The sequence below is a fragment of the Anabrus simplex genome, chromosome 1, assembly GCF_040414725.1.
Source record: "Anabrus simplex isolate iqAnaSimp1 chromosome 1, ASM4041472v1, whole genome shotgun sequence".
NCBI lineage: Eukaryota > Metazoa > Arthropoda > Insecta > Orthoptera > Tettigoniidae > Anabrus > Anabrus simplex.
Window position 1 is genome coordinate 216,349,831 of NC_090265.1, and position 16,202 is coordinate 216,366,032.

Here is a 16,202-nt window from a genome sequence, read left to right on the forward strand (position 1 = left end):
TAGTTGTAGAACCACAAGCTCTGCCGCAATACTGGAACTCTAAATCTGCCAAAGCACCTTGTTGTAAAATTGTAGTCGTTTCTTCTTTGATATTCTCTTCTGTATTTTAAGATCTCCCCTATAAGACTCGTGTCTTAGTCAGTATTGTTCAAAATGTCGCGGGTCCCCGCGGAGAATACGCCACACACAGCCGGTCAGACGCTACATCGTCCTGGTTGCCGATGTCAATTTAGCACCTATTCATATTAACATTTAGAACGTTCCTGTACCCTTTTTGCTACCCTCTCTGATTGCATTCTTCAACTGAGAATGCATCACTTGATTTGGAAGGCCGTGTCTTAGGCTTGAAAGGCTATGTGGCCGACCTATCGAACTTGATGTTTGATAATCATTACGAAACTGATCGTGGTATTGGCCTCTTCCAGGATACTGATGTTTGTTCGACGGTTTCACCATTTTACTCTAAGTACCCTTCTCAGACAGCACTGATGGTACTTTTCCAGACATTTTTAAGTGCATTTTGTAACCAATACAAGTATCACATCCATAAGTAAATGGTAGTATTTTTTTTATTTATTGGCTTTAGTTACCAGACCAAAGAGCCAGCTAGAAATACATTAGAATACAAAATATATACAGGAAATATACACTGAGAATACATAAACGCATATGAATCTTCCATAATATTGTACTGGGATTACGTTCTGAGTTCTTACAGAATGCCCACGTACATACACACACACACACACACACACACACACACACACACACACACACTCACACACAGAGAGAGAAAAAAGAAGAAATTGAAACACTGCATCTGTAATATGTTTAGTTATTTTTTCCTATGTTGTATGTTGTGATGGGAAAGAAAGGCAGAGGGAAACCACGGAAGAAGATCATTGAAGAGGTAGTTGAGATGATGGGATGCCAAGGTTATGGAGAGATGAAAAGGATCGCAGAGAGAAGAGATCAATGGTTGCAACGACAAGGCGAAGCCTTTAGATAATGATGATGATGATATCGTCGCCATAAGACCTATCTGTGTCGGTGCAACGTAAAGCCCCTAGCAAAAAAATGATGATGATGATGTATCACGTCAAACGTTATAGTCTTAAATCGATGTCTTTTAAGAATATGGCGATTGCATTATACACCTCTGGTTGTTGGGATTATAAAATGCATGTTAAGTGGTAGGTGGAAGTTCAATGAAAGTCAAGTTGTTATGAATTTTTTCCGCTGTACATTATAACGATGGCAGGAGATGTGGTTGAGGTCAGCGATTGCTTGGCGGTCACAGGAATAGTAAGGCGAGTTCAGGACCCCCATCCCGTAAAGATGATTTGCAAAACTGCCGTGGTTGAACCTCATGCGAATAAGAGAAGTAACGTATCGGCAACAAGCATTCCATTTAGACAACCAAGGTGAGTGAGAAGGGTATGGTTGGACTGCAGCGCATTGTTTTCCCCGTTAACTTTTTGTAATATACAATTCTTCTTCAATTTGCGTCCGGGAACACTGCTTGATACTTGGCACATAGTCTCGAATAGACACTGGTGAACCTAGTCGTTCGCCCAAATGCGTTGCTGCTTTAGCAAAGAAAGTGCACATCAATATTGAGACGTGTAAGTTGTCGAAATCTCTGAATGATCTGCATTTGATGAACCGCTTTATGTATGTAGCAGGTGACTGTAGAGTCTTCAAGACACTGAGAAAGTCAGTAATTATAAGAACTGCTGAAGGTTTAACTCTTAAACTGTATGCTAGAGCTTCGGAAATAGCGACAGCTTCTGCTGTAAAAATAGTCCAGCCATTTGGCAAAATAAATAAGCGAGATTCTTCAGTTGCGGGGCAGTAATAAGCGCATCCCACTGCAGGCGGTGAGGGTATTTTCGAGCCATCAGTGAAGATCTGAAGAGCATTGGGCCACTGGCTTTGTGGATATTCTACGAAGTAAGACTGCACTCTAGTTGGAGGAAGTAAGTCTGTTGTAAGAATATGTATTGGAATAGGAAACAATAAGTAGGAGTACGGAATCTCAAATGCAGGGCAAGACTTGCGAGGTGTTGACGATGGAAGTATGGGACGTAGAAAATGAAGACTGTTCAGAAGGCATATATTTTTCATCCATTTTCGGTTTTCATGCTCTTTCATAACGGTTTCAAAATCAGCCAGACTGCTGCAGATTGGTGGATCATTGTTGTACATCCTGGCTAATACAAACTTGTCTGCTAAATACTGTCGACGTACAACGAGAGGGTTCCACCAGACTGCTGGTTTTCCCGTACGTGTAGATCAAACTTTCTTCAGGGGAATTGAGTCGGATGCAGCTTTCTCCACAGCGGAAATAAACATATTGTGGTTGACACTACTAGCAGTTTGCAGTGGAAAACGTAGTATCTCTTCATCCATATTGGCTGTAAATACGGGCCAATTTGCTTTAGAGCCGATCCATTTTCCTGTCGACACTTTCTTGTTCTGAGGAAGAGAAATCTCTATTTTAATCAAAATGAGAAAGTGGTTGGAACCCTCATCATCAGTAAGGACGGACGAGTCGGTGGACAATGATAAAGAGGGGGTGGTAATAGTGAGGTCAACTGCCGATTTCTGCCTATTCGGTGAAGGAACCAAGGTAGGGGAATGATCATTTAGGATGATGAAATTATATTGTTCGACCATATTGACTATATCATTACCGTAGTGACCGATGGTTGTACAGCCCCATGCTGTGAAGTGAGCGTTGAAGTCTCTACAGATGATGGATGGGGGAGGAAGTTGAGTCATGACTTCTCGCCAAATATTCGCGGTGATCGCTGTTCTCGGTGGGCAATATCCAGATGGTGTCGTAAGAGTTCTAGAGGGTAGATGAATTGTACCTGCATTCAGTTGAAATGGTGAGAGCATACTACGTTGGATAGTTATTTGTCTATGAGATAATGTAGTGTGTACCAGAATACCACATCACCATATCCATCATCACGGTCTTCCCTTATAGTGATAAAGTTGGGAAAATGTATTTATCTTTGAGATTTTAACTATGTTTTGGATAGGACAACAACATGAGGCTTTATATCGCGAAATGCGTTATCTAGACTCTCTTTGTTTGAAATAGGCGTTCGTGCATTCCATTGAAGAATTTTAAATGCCATTATTAGAATGGAAAATCTATTCCAGCATATTCTTGATCGCCATGGGTTATAGAGAGTAGACGGTTGAGACAAAGATTGTTGGATCAGTAAAGTAATGAACCATATGTCCCACATAGTGTTGCAATGGATGCATTTCGGCTTTGAATCTCACGCTGTAGAACACCGCTGTTCGAGATCACCGACCGGCCGTTTCATTGTAAAATTTTAAAGGCCATTATATGTGGCGAAAATATTGGTAATCGTGTCGCGGATTGCTGTTGGATGAATGTTGCTGGACGCTGAAGATTGAAGCTGGTCTACCATGAGCATAATAATATTGAATACTTGCTCGATAAGTTGGTCGTTGTTTTTAGCAGGATTTGGTGGTACCCGATCGGAGTAACAGGTAAATGTGGAGAGATATAAGCCAGTTGAGAAAATGGGTTTAAAAGGTTGTAACGGACGTCTTGACGAGTTTACTGGAACTGACATTTTACGCTTAGAGGCGAATGGATGGTTGAATTGTTGGTTAAATGTTGAATGGGGAGAGTTCTGCTGTGTTATATTCAATGGTGCATCTTCCTTTATTGGTGGTTTTGCTGTAACAATTGCTGCCAAGGGTTCATATTGTCTTGGAATGTTTCTTAGTGCTGACATGTTAGAGGATACAGAAATATTAGGCAGAGAGGGAAATTCCACCTGACTTATCATTAAGGCGACACTACGGAGATAAAAAGTTATGTTTACCTAATGCATGGATTTTCACGAAACTTTGTGGGAATGTCACCTACATAAAAGTAGAGATACCACGGACATTTCTTTCATATACGACTAATAGTTTTCTAAAATAACTTTTTTGAAATTTTTAATTCAATTTTTTATGAAATTTAATTAACATGTTAATGCAAATTCGTAATTAGGCAGATAATACTTGTTTTGCAAGCACTACGTGTGGATTTGTCTGTACGTAATTTATATGAGGAGATATATCGTACTACAGTTTGTGTAATTTTTACGTTCTAAAATTTTGGACTTAAATTCCCAACTACTTGAAAAATTCTGCAACCAAAAATTCCATACGCACGTTTCCTTATACAAGGTATCCGGGTTAAAGGTATAATAATATAAAATTTAATAACGTGAGAAATAATGGAGATATTTATTGGCGGTTTGTTTCTACAACTAGGGTAACTCAAAATGTTTTCTGTGTTCGCTTGGGGTGGTGGTGGTACCACATGCGCATGCTCGTAACTGCATTGTTCATGAGAAGCGCGCCAGTAACCATGTGGACTCCACAGCAGAAGGTGTTCTGTGTGCTTTCGCTCGCGGAAATAAAATCCGTTACACTAGTACAACGTAGATTTCGGCGTGAGTATGGATTGTTACCAACTGATGATGTTCCCACGTACGTAACAGTCATGAAATGGGACAGGCACGTTTGAGAATTTGGGACCTTGCTGTCTATGTCGGGCCGCCACGCCAAGTACGCAGTTTCATAGGCTACTGTTGATTTAATCCGCGAGTCTTTCAAGCGGAGCCCTCGTAAGTCAATTCGACAAGCAAGTAGGCAGTTACAGTTACCTCCTTTGACAGTACACGATGTCGTCCACAAAAGGTTGCGCCTACGGGCGTACACACTGCAGCTTCGTCAGAAAATCAAACATCAGGACAGGCCGCTACGGAAGGCATTCGCGGAGACAATTCTGGCAAAAACTGATCGAAACGAGGCATTCCTCGATTCGGTCTGTTTCTCGGACGAGGCTACACTCCATATTTCCGGCACGGTAAACAAGCAAAATTGCCGCATATGGGGATATGAACACCCCACGTAGTGATAGAGTTGGAACGGGACTCTCCGAAAGTGAATGTGTGGTGTGGATTGTTGAAGGACAGGGTTATTGGCCCATTCTTCTTCGCGGAGCCCACAGTTAATGGAACACGTTACCTGGACATGTCGGAGCAGTATGTTGTGCCACAACCTCCTCGTGGCGTGATCTTTCAGCGGAAGTCGTGAGGGATTTCTTGAATCGCGAGTTCCTAGATCGCTTGATTGGGGGAGGTAGTTCACCAATTGCTTGTCCCCAACAAGCCCCGACATTACGCCACTTGATTTTTTCCTGTGGGGGTTTGTCAAGAAACAAGTGTACCAGACACCAGTTCGTGATCTACGAGATTTGCGTCATCGCATTCGTGCAGCTATCGCAAATGCTGCGCCTTCAATGCTGCAGAACACTTGGAGAGAAGTGGAATACCGATTAGAAGCCTGTCGCGCCACTAATGGTGCGTATATCGAGGTTTATTAGGTCTGTAAACAAACACTTTGAGTTACCCTACTTGTAGAAACAAAGCGCAAGTAAATATCTCCACTACTCTTCAAGTTATTAAATTTTATATTATTATACCTTTAACCCGGACACCCTCTATAGCTGTGATACATACACCATACAAATTTTGTTACATTTGGTAGAATATTATGGGAGATAAACGGGATTTAAATGTAAAATTACAATTGGCAAACAAAGCATTATTACAGTGATAAATTGTTTGAATTCAGCGGAATAACTTCGTGACAAGAAATAAAAACTCAATCCTTTCAATTCACGTGATAAAAATGTCACCAAACTGACCAAAATATCGATTTTTATCTTCGGAGTGTCGCCTTAACTGGTGGGAGTGACGCTGAGTCCGCGAATGCTCTTTTGTTATAAACATCAAGCGCAGCCACTTGCAACATGTTGTTAAAAGCCATAAGTTTCCGAACAGAAATCCACTTTCTATAATCTGGGCAGCGTGAAGAGATGAGCTCCTTTGCAGTGAACACAACATGGATCAATTAAATCCGAACAATGACTAATATCACGAGTCCCTGAGCAACGGCTACAGCGTTGCGCACTTCGGCATTGCAGGCTAGAACGATTGAATCTCAAACACCGTTCACATAATCGCACAGACATTACAAATTGTTGCACTGGGCATCGAGTTCCGAATAAGTGGATGTATGCCGGCAGTTGTTGTGCACGAATAATCTTAGTGAAGCGCTTTACACGAACGACTGGTAACGGGATTTGTATCTCCCATAATATTTCAGCTTCACAAAGTGTGGGGTCGACATTCTTCATTAAACCTAGTCTTTGAATTACACTAGACGGAATGTAAAATTCTAGATTTTGTTTACGAAAAACATTAGATTCCACTAGTTGATTTTCCACCGCTCCTGAAGTGGTTTCAACTCGAAACCTGTTTCGCTCTATGGGTTTAAATCCAGGATGCTTTTACGGGATGACCTCGTTAAATAACAGCCTACCAAGCGCCATTGGATGGAGACTACCCACGTCTTTGTTGACACGTTCAACGATAACAACGAAAGGGCGTTGATCATTGTGATTGTACCTATTTTCGCTGCTATTTCAATATACCACTCATTGATTAGTATTGGGCTTATTTACAGATGGGGATAATGTATTTAATTCTCCCAAAGCTGCACCATTAGAATTGATCGTGGTATCAGTTGAACCGGGACTGCTTATGATATCAAGGAGCATGTCACACTCCTCTGTAGAACGGGCTTCACTTCCAGTAGAACTCATTTGTATGCACTGGGGATTGAATTCACTTAAAGAGTCAGAGTCAGAATTACCTGATTTGAGTCTGGCTGTGCTGAAACAGTGGGTAATGATACCTGAACTCTTTGTAGTAATGCGGCAGTTGCTCCTTGCATCTCTGTTAAGTGGGTGTTGAGAGGTTGTTGAGTCGACAGAAGTTGATGTGAATTCTGCGGGCTTTTGGCACTCAAAGCAAAGTCTGGAGTCATCGGCGAAGAGTTGCCGTAGCATGTTTGTAAGGCAACGTTAATTACCTGAGCCGTGTCAGGTGGATTGTTCATGATGCACTCACAAAAACGCACACAAACGGAATTTTCGAACAGCTGCTATTCTTAATTGTAATAAGAGGAAAAGAAAACAAAGTCAATTTATTAGCGGCAGATAAGTAAATTCTATTAGTACATATACCACAGACCTATCACACACGTAAACACGGCACTTGGTACGCTGGGACGACAGCGGAGCACTCGATGGGAACACGACTACGCCTCACAGTGAACTGTAAATGATAGTACTACTGTGGAGTTTTAAACCTAAAGCTTGACCCGGGCACTGAGGTTATAGTTTTCGAGGATCCGTTTAAGAAGACAACGAAAGATTGCACTTGCGCATCTGAGGCGAAACTGTAATTCAAGAACCTTTTTTTTTTTTTACAACTGGTTTTACGTCGCACCGACACATATAGGATTTAGGGCGACAATGGGATAGGAAAAGCCTAGGAGTGGGAAGGAAACAGCCATGGCCTTAATTAAGATACAGCTCCAGCATTTGCCTAGTGTAAAAATGGGAAACAACGGAAAACCATCTTCAGGGCTGCCGACAGTGGGATTCGAACCCACTATCTCCCGGATGCAAGCTCAAACCCTAACAGCATGGCCAACTTGCCCGGTAATTCAATACCTATGATAGCGTTTGTCATGGTGCACAACCGTAAAACTGATGGCTGTCGTATCCTTGAGACTGTGCTGAAGCACATAATCTCATTGTCGTCAACACGTACTTCAAGAAGCAGACAGGCCATTTAATCGTATATTATAGTGTAGACGAATATTTCAAATAGACTACTGGCTTCTCCGGCGAAACGATCTCAAGTTGATAATGAACGCCAAGGTAATTCTATCTGAGAGCATTACTTCTCAACACTGCTTGCTTGTTCTAGACTTCAAAATTGATCTCATTGAGAAGAGGCACCGCACGACTGGCACTGAACGCATCAAGTGGTGGAAGCTGCCTGAACACGAAAGCGAGTAGGTATTGCCCTTGGGACACTTATCGTGGATACTAACTAAACTGCAGAGAACATCTGGGCCGGCCCTGTGGACTGTGTCCATGCCACCACTGATGAAACTGTGGAGTAAACCAAGATTGGGAGGCAATTCATCTGCTGTACACTATGTGATCAAAAGTATCCGGACACGTACAAGTTCGTGGCGCCCTCCATCGGTAATGCTGGAATTCAGTATGGTGTTGGCCCACCCTTAGCCTTGATGACAGCTTCCACTCTCGCAGGCATACGTTCAATCAGGTGCTGGAAGGTTGCTTGAGGAATGGCAGTCCATTCTTCACGGAGCGCTGCACTGAGGAGAGGTAGCGACGTTGGTCGGAGAGGCCTGGCACGAAGTCGGCGTTCCAAAATATCCCAAAGGCATTCTACAGGATTCGGGTTTGGACTCTGCAGGCCAGTCCATTACAGGGATGTTATTGTTGTGTAACCACTCGGCCACAGGCCGTGCGTTATGAACAGGTTCTCGATCGTGTTGAAAGATGCAATCGCCATCCTCGAAGTGCTCTTGGGAAGCAAGAAGGTGCTTAAAACGTCAATGCAGGCCTGTGCTGTGATAGTGCCACGCAAAACAAGGGGTTCAAGCCCCCTCCATGAAAAGCATTACCACACGCTGGCAGATGACTTTCACTGGGCATTCGCCATACTCACACCCTGCCATCGGATCGCCACATTGTGTACCGTGATTCGTCACTCCACACACACTGTTCAATCGTCCAATGTTTACGCTTCTTACACCAAGCGAGGCGTCGTTTGGCATTGACCTGCGTGATGTGTGGCTTATGGGCAGCCGCTCGACCAAGAAATCCAGGTTTTCTCACCTCCCGCCGAACTGTCATAGTACTTGGAGTGGATCCTGATGCAATTTGGAATTCCTGTGCGATGGTATGGATAGATGCCTGCCTATTACACTTGACAACCCTCTTCAACTGTCGGCGGTCTCTGTCAGTCAACAGACGAAGTCGGCCTGTACGCTTTCGTGCTGTACGTGTCCCTTCACGTTTCCACTTCACTATTACATCAGAAGCAGTGGACCTAGGGATGTTTAAGAGTGTGGAAATCTTGCGTAAAGCCTTCTGACACAAGTGACACCCAATCACCTGATGACGTTCGAAGTCCGTGAGTTCCGCGGAGCGCCCCATTCTGCTCTCTCACGATGTCGAATGACTACTGAGGTCGATGCTATGGTGTACCTGGCAGTAGGTGGCAGCACAATGAACCTAAGATGAAAAACGTATGTTTTTGAGGGTGTCCGGATACTTTTGATCACATAGTGTATATCTTGGCCTGGTGGTGGGATGAAGAAATACAGCCTGCAATCAAAAGGAAGAAGCTGTCCTTCAAGATATGGCAGGCCTCACACCTATGTACTGTTTGTTCAAGGTCTTCACGAAATGATTTGACGTTCACTCCAACCTCAGGGTGTTCTTGAGGTGTACGTCCGTTGGACGCAGCTCCTGTACCGTAAATGTAGTAGTGTCCTATGATGCCCAGTAAGGATCTCTCCTCCTTTCCCCATTCGGCTCACCGTCCACCAAGGTTCCACCCCGTAGTCCCTGCTCTTCATACCATGTATGGATACGATAACAGATGGTATCCAAACCCTACATCCATAGACACTTCTATACGCTGATCATGTCCTGTTGAACGCAGAAGAATGCCATCTGGGTAACCAGGACCTCAGGAAAATTCAATAATATACCTTGACACCCTCATCTGTTCGGATGGTGACACGCTACCTGATATCAACCCTAGTCTCAGCACGAACTGGCTAAAGTGGAGGCAAGTCAGTGGAGTCCTCTTTGATTGCAGAATACACATCCGTCTGAAGACCAAGATTTACAGGAGCATCCATACGGTTTTTGAATGCTGGCTATCATCTGCTAAACATGAACAAGATCTACATGTCATGGAGACGCGCATGCTTCGTTGGTCGCCGGTTTGACGCGACATGCTCGTATCAAAAACAGTAGTCCGAGCGATGAAGGGAGTTGCGCCCATAACGAAAAAATTCAGGAGGCTCGTTTATGCTAGTATGGTCACGTCATGCACAGCAACGAACAGTAGCCAAGACATCCTGCACCTTAATTCACATGAAAATCAGCCCCATGGGCGACACAAGATGCGGTGATTTGATCGGCTTACAGAAGACACGCGGCACACCAATGTCTCTCCTTATAATGCCCCAGATCGATAGAAGTGGCGGCTGACATGTAAAACAGAGGATCATGCCGCTAAGCGGGATAAGCATGAAGAAGAAAAATAAGAAGAATAAGAAGAAGTTAGAGTTTGTCGACATATGACTGTCAAGGTACAGCAATTATTCGACATTGTGCAAGTTGTCGCTAATGATCGTGATGGAAGAAGCTGCCTCGCTGGAGTTGGTGCTGCTAGGTAAAGGACTTGTTTTCTGTTAATGTTAAGTACTAAGCAAATGCTAGTGTATGTTAAGCTAAAAGCAATCAGAATAATTCGAAAAACATCGTCTGTACTGTTTAGAACAACACTATCTGTTGAGCACTGAGGTTCGATAACTATTTATGAGGATATTTTGGTCTTAGCTCACAGTGAGCTTCACCGCGTGAAGGGGGTGAAACTGTGTGTAGGAGCGTACGTTGAGAATTTCTCTTCAAGGAAGTGAAGATAGTGATTAGTGATTGCTGATTACCATGTCTGTACCTCTTACTTGGTCAAGGCACATGCCATCCCTCTTTAAATGTGACTAATTTGACAAAAATATGTGGCTAAGAAAGTAGGACTCATCACCAAGGCTATGAAGCAAAAGAGGGAACCATTTTTCTTTATCCCCAAACTGGAGCGCTTCCACAGGTTGCAAATGAAATGGGTATGGGCCATTCTAATGTAAAATACACCATGCCGTACTTTGTGATAATGTAGATTCGAGCCGCGATCTGGCGAGCACTGATCGAATAACTGGAATGCACGAAGTGGAGAACATCGTCTTCTGTTCCAATGTCCCGCCCCTTGTGCCCAGCTACTTATCTCCGCCGTTCTGTACCACTTTCTCGTACGTTGCGGTGCAATGTCTCAAACACATGCCTATAAGGTGCCGTCTATTCGGAAATCGATACGGATATTCCCTTAAGGCTGCTAGAGCATTTCAATAACACAAAACGTCCATGCAATGAATATCAGCGTATTCCACGTCTGCCAACCTCGCCATCGATCTCTGCGTTCCGCGTGAGACACTTGGAACTGTCCGACTCATAACACAGCGAGGGGAAGGAGAGCGAGAACTCTGTTCCTTTGCGCCGTATATTTGAGGTGAAACGGACTGGCGCACTGCACAGTGAGTCGTAATGTTTAAGGAGCTCGTGGCCTGGAGCAAAATGCGCACCGAGATGAGCAAAAGTCGAAGAGCGAGGCGGTAGCTTCCACTGTAGTCAATGTTGCGTAGAACGATTTCACTTGCTACAGGCAACGTTCTTCTTCAACTTTGAAAAACTGTAATCAACAAACTGTAGTAGTGTATTGGACCATTCTTCTCGGCTTGTTATCCTCCTTATCGTCGCCCCAGTCACCTCCTTGCTTTTGCCACAGATGACTCGCCCTGTATATACACTATAGAGTAATTTATAATGACTCTTACCTACAAATTATAGAGCTTAAGCTCAGGTATGCACTATTTCTCCGTCACTAATCTACCTCAACCATTGTGACGAAATAATTTTCGATCAAACGCAACTGTACCGATCAATGGACAAGTCTCCGTTAAGACATATATATGTTTTCTAAAAAGAAACTCACAGTATGACTATCTGAAGTTACCTTTTCTCTTTGTACATGTGACAATTGATAGCACGCGCCATCAAGATGGCCACCATAGGTCGCAGCGCCTTGCCCTGGCCGTCGAAGTAATACGTAGCAATTGTGCGCAGCTCGGGTATATTCGTATTTTTCCGTAACTCCTGCAACACACAAAAATATAACCGCTGTAAGAACAAACACATAGTTTATAAATTTAAAAACAATTAGTTGTCGTAGTTATTATAGATCAAAGTAAAGCTTTTACCAGAGGTAGTTTCACCAAAGAATTTAGCAAAACTTACTCACCGAGGGTCATAAATAAATAAATAAATAAATAAATAAATAAATAAATAAATAAATAAACAGAGATATACAGAAAAAGGAAGACAGAAAAGAATTACTAAATAAATAAATAAATAAACACTGTAATATCCTGTAAACGAGACAAAGTTGAGCCATAAATGTAAACTCTTCGTCCTCTGAATAGCATCGGTATAACGAAGCAAGCATAGCATTTTGAGTGGTTGCAGCTAATCCAGAGCTTTAACTGAAAAGTAGGACCTACAAAATACTTAACAATTCAGTCTCAGAATGAAGTAAAATTGACAGGACTGTGGCATTTCGTGTTGGGTTAAATCACAATGACGCTCCTCAAGTACTGTAATTGTGATTTTCCGTAAATAGCTATAATATTTTAAACTATAATGAGCGTATTTTCTTTACACTGTTATATTATGTGAAAAGTTGCCGGAGTGCTGAAAAAAGATTATTTAGCGATTCAGACAATCAACTGCCACGGAAATCTCGAAATTAACTACCCTTAAATGCCAGCCAACCGTGAGTGGAGGAAGCACGTTATGGAGGCAGTCTCTAATAATGTATTTAAAATTATAGTCTGACTATATATGTACGTATTACCTTTTCCATGTTTGGTCAAAGATCGTTAAAATGTGCGTATTTACTGTATGTGCCACTCGCTCATCACGGTATCACAGCAACGATCAAACGATGAGAGTGAAATTTGGCATGGAGGTTTCCTCTTAGGTCATAAGTAACAGTAACAAACTTTGTGAAAGCTGCAACCTCTAACAGATAAAAACACGGGCAAAGTGTGTGGAGGAAAAGAAACCAGAATAAAGTGCTATCCAGGAATTAGCTTAAGGCACATGTTGAGGAAAGTGAATGGGAAGGAGAATCGTAACGAGAAGGTGGTAGTTTTCCCCGTTGGTAAAAACAATCTAAGACAAGCAAGAATAGGAACCAACGTAATTGGGGATGTGTGGGATCTGGTTAATGCAGCGCGGGAGAAGATTAAGGGAGCGAAGATTGTTATCAGTGGGATACTGTGAAGAAGGGATAATGAGAGAGGGTGATCGGGGATCTAAATGAGACAATGGGCTGGGTATGTGGGAGCTAAATTTGCAGATCGTAATAGGTGAGTAGGAGACAGGGATCTACACTGAGAAAGCCTTCACTTGAACCACAGTGGTACGTGTAAGTTAGGAGGATCATTTAGAAGTGTTATAAGGAGGTGTCCGCATCCGTAGCGTAACGGTTAGCACTATTAATTGCCGTCCTCAGGGGTCCGGGTTCGATTCCCGATATTGCCAACAATGTAAGAAAGGCAGGAGGGCTGGTATATGGTTAAAATGATACATGCAGTTCACCTCCATTGGGGGTGTATCTGAAAAGAACTGCACCACCTCAGGACGAGAACACAAGTTTACTTTAAATATAGAGAGGTAGCGTTGATGAGAGTACAAGGAGCTGGAAGTCAACTAAGGATGACGTATAAAGTTTATTAAAAAAATTCTACACGTATTTTAGTGGAAGTGTAATTAGGGGCCTAATGTAATATAAATATATCCACCGAATTTATGATAGGAGTTGTAATATTACAGATGCAGACATTTCCTCACGGAACTAGAGTGTTTATGTCGTAGAGACAGGATGCATTCGAAGGAAGAGGGAGTATTTATTCTGGTAAACAGGAATTTGTAAGCTATGGAAAAGGACGAGAAATGTGAAAGGCGTAAGGCTCATCTCTAAAGATAATAGGCTACTTGATGTTTTGGGTTGTACATAACTCAATTTTTTTACGAAAGAAGCCATATTTCTAGTGCCCACTTTATTACTGTAACTTTAAAGTTTTTTAATCTGTCGAAAATACTAATTATAACACACATATAACACTATATCTGTAAAAAATACGCACTGTTAAACAAAGAATGGCATATTTCGTTCTACAAGAACATTCTCAGATTATATCAAACAACTTTACGCGTATATGTACAATATTTTTCACATTGCGTAAACACATCGGTGACTGAGATGGGTGATATTATGAACAAGTATTAAGAAATATAATCTCCACCGAGAATTTTATGTGGTAACAATCTTATCTTGTAAATTTCTATCCAGCTCTTCAAGAAATGGTATATCATAGACAGTCAGCAATAGGGAACAGACTGCATATCATGAGAAGTATAAGTCACAAATACCGCAAGTAATCCACACGCATGTCCTCTGTAACCCAATTAATCGCATTTTCATATTATGACAAGAAAGATTTTTTTTGCTAGGGGCTTTACGTCGCACCGACACAGATAGGTCTTATGGCGACGATGGGATAGGAAAGGCCTAGGAGTTGGAAGGAAGCGGCCGTGGCCTTAATTAAGGTACAGCCCCAGCATTTGCCTGGTGTGAAAATGAGAAACCACGGAAAACCATCTTCAGGGCTGCCGATAGTGGGATTCGAACCTACTATCTCCCGGATGCAAGGTCACAGCCGCGCGCCTCTACGCGCACGGCCAACTCGCCCGGTAAGAAAGAAATTAAATACTGCAGATCAAGGAAGTGAAATGCGGTTAACATGTAGCATACAAATCCTCTTGAAGCCTTTAATGTTAAGCTTTTCATACTGAGTTCCTCCGCTAAACAAAAATAAACAAGTAACGTCATAAAACTTTGCATAATCATCAGGATATACGTCAGCATCGTCAGATACAAAGTTATTTACCTGACCTCTGAATTAATGAAGCAATGTTTTTGAAAACATCTCAAGCGAAGCATAAAAACCCCAGATGTCCACTCTTTTTTGCTGAGTAGGTCGTGTCTAATAAACAAGAAAACACATTGCGTAAACACATCGGTGACTGAGATGGGTGATATTATGAACAAATATTAAGAAATATAATCTCCGATCTACCGTACAAATTTGCACTGGTAAACTTATCCTCCATTTACTGTTGGACAAAAAGTCGCTCAGTAATGAGGTTACACTGGAGTTCTATATCACATCACATTCTGTCATTATCTCGATGGAAAAACATAATTACATCCAATACTATTACTCATGAGATGTTGTTGATTCGTATTCAAGGTATGAAATGACTCCAAACTCGTTTTTGTGTATGTGAATTGGATGCTTCCTAACCTGTGTGATAGGTTAGGTCTTCATTAATTCATTTGTAGTTGTTCAGGCCTACGATTCGGATAGGTGTCCTTGAGCTACAAGGTACTACTTGCGTGCTTTCCTGGTGAATGAAGAAAAAATACAGAAAATTCACAATTCTGGATAATTTTTGTCAGCCTCAGAAATCAACACTCGCATCTCCAAATACTGCTTCCTTCCAGTTCTATACACGTCCAGACTTAATCATTCAACTACAAAAGACAATTCGTTCAAGAGATGTTGTATTCCTTGGTTTGCCATTTATACCGATCTACCGTACAAATTTGCACTGGTGAACTTATCCTCCATTTACTGTTGGACAAAAAGTCGCTCAGTAATGAGGTTACACTGGAGAATCAGTCAACACTAATCAATCCTTATTCGTAGGCTTACGTGACCATTGTCAGTATATGATACTTCTTTATATCTTTGTCACTGAAAATAGCCCGCCTAGTGGCCATGATCGCCCAGGCATCAAGTATTTTCGGTCTGACACGTTAGTTGGCTGGTTCAAATCACGTTAATGAAAAAAAGAAAAATCACCATCAGAATTGTTGGGCAGCAGGGTAGAAGAGGTGGTGGTATACAATTTCTAGTCACTAGACTGCGTACTTAAAGCCTGGGTTCAATTCCGAAACTCTTCACAGTGTCCACATGGAGTGAGGGCATATGGCACTGATGATGGCCATTCATCCATCGCATGGCGACGTTAAGCCTTCAGTAGACTCCTTGGTGTCATTCGACAGGGGTAGGCTGTGTGTCGACTCGACACCGGATTTCACCCTCTCCCTAACTCATAGTAATCATTACACACCCAGACGCGTGGGTCACCCATGGGCGCCAACTACAAAGACCTGCAACAGGCCTTTCCGGAGCTCACATCACATCACATCACATCACATCACATCACATCACATCACATCACATCACATCACATCACATCACATCACATCACATCACATCATTGA

General features: G+C 42.4%; 1 protein-coding gene across 1 annotated transcript in view; it reads right to left on the minus strand.

Moving 5' to 3' along the window:
• Positions 1-16,202, minus strand: part of qless (decaprenyl diphosphate synthase subunit 1 qless) — a 402,352-nt gene that overhangs the window by 149,165 nt on the left and 236,985 nt on the right. The window contains exon 3 of the mRNA XM_067158521.2: positions 11,802-11,941. Coding sequence (XP_067014622.2) covers positions 11,802-11,941 — 140 coding nt within the window. The remainder of the gene's footprint in view (positions 1-11,801; positions 11,942-16,202) is intronic.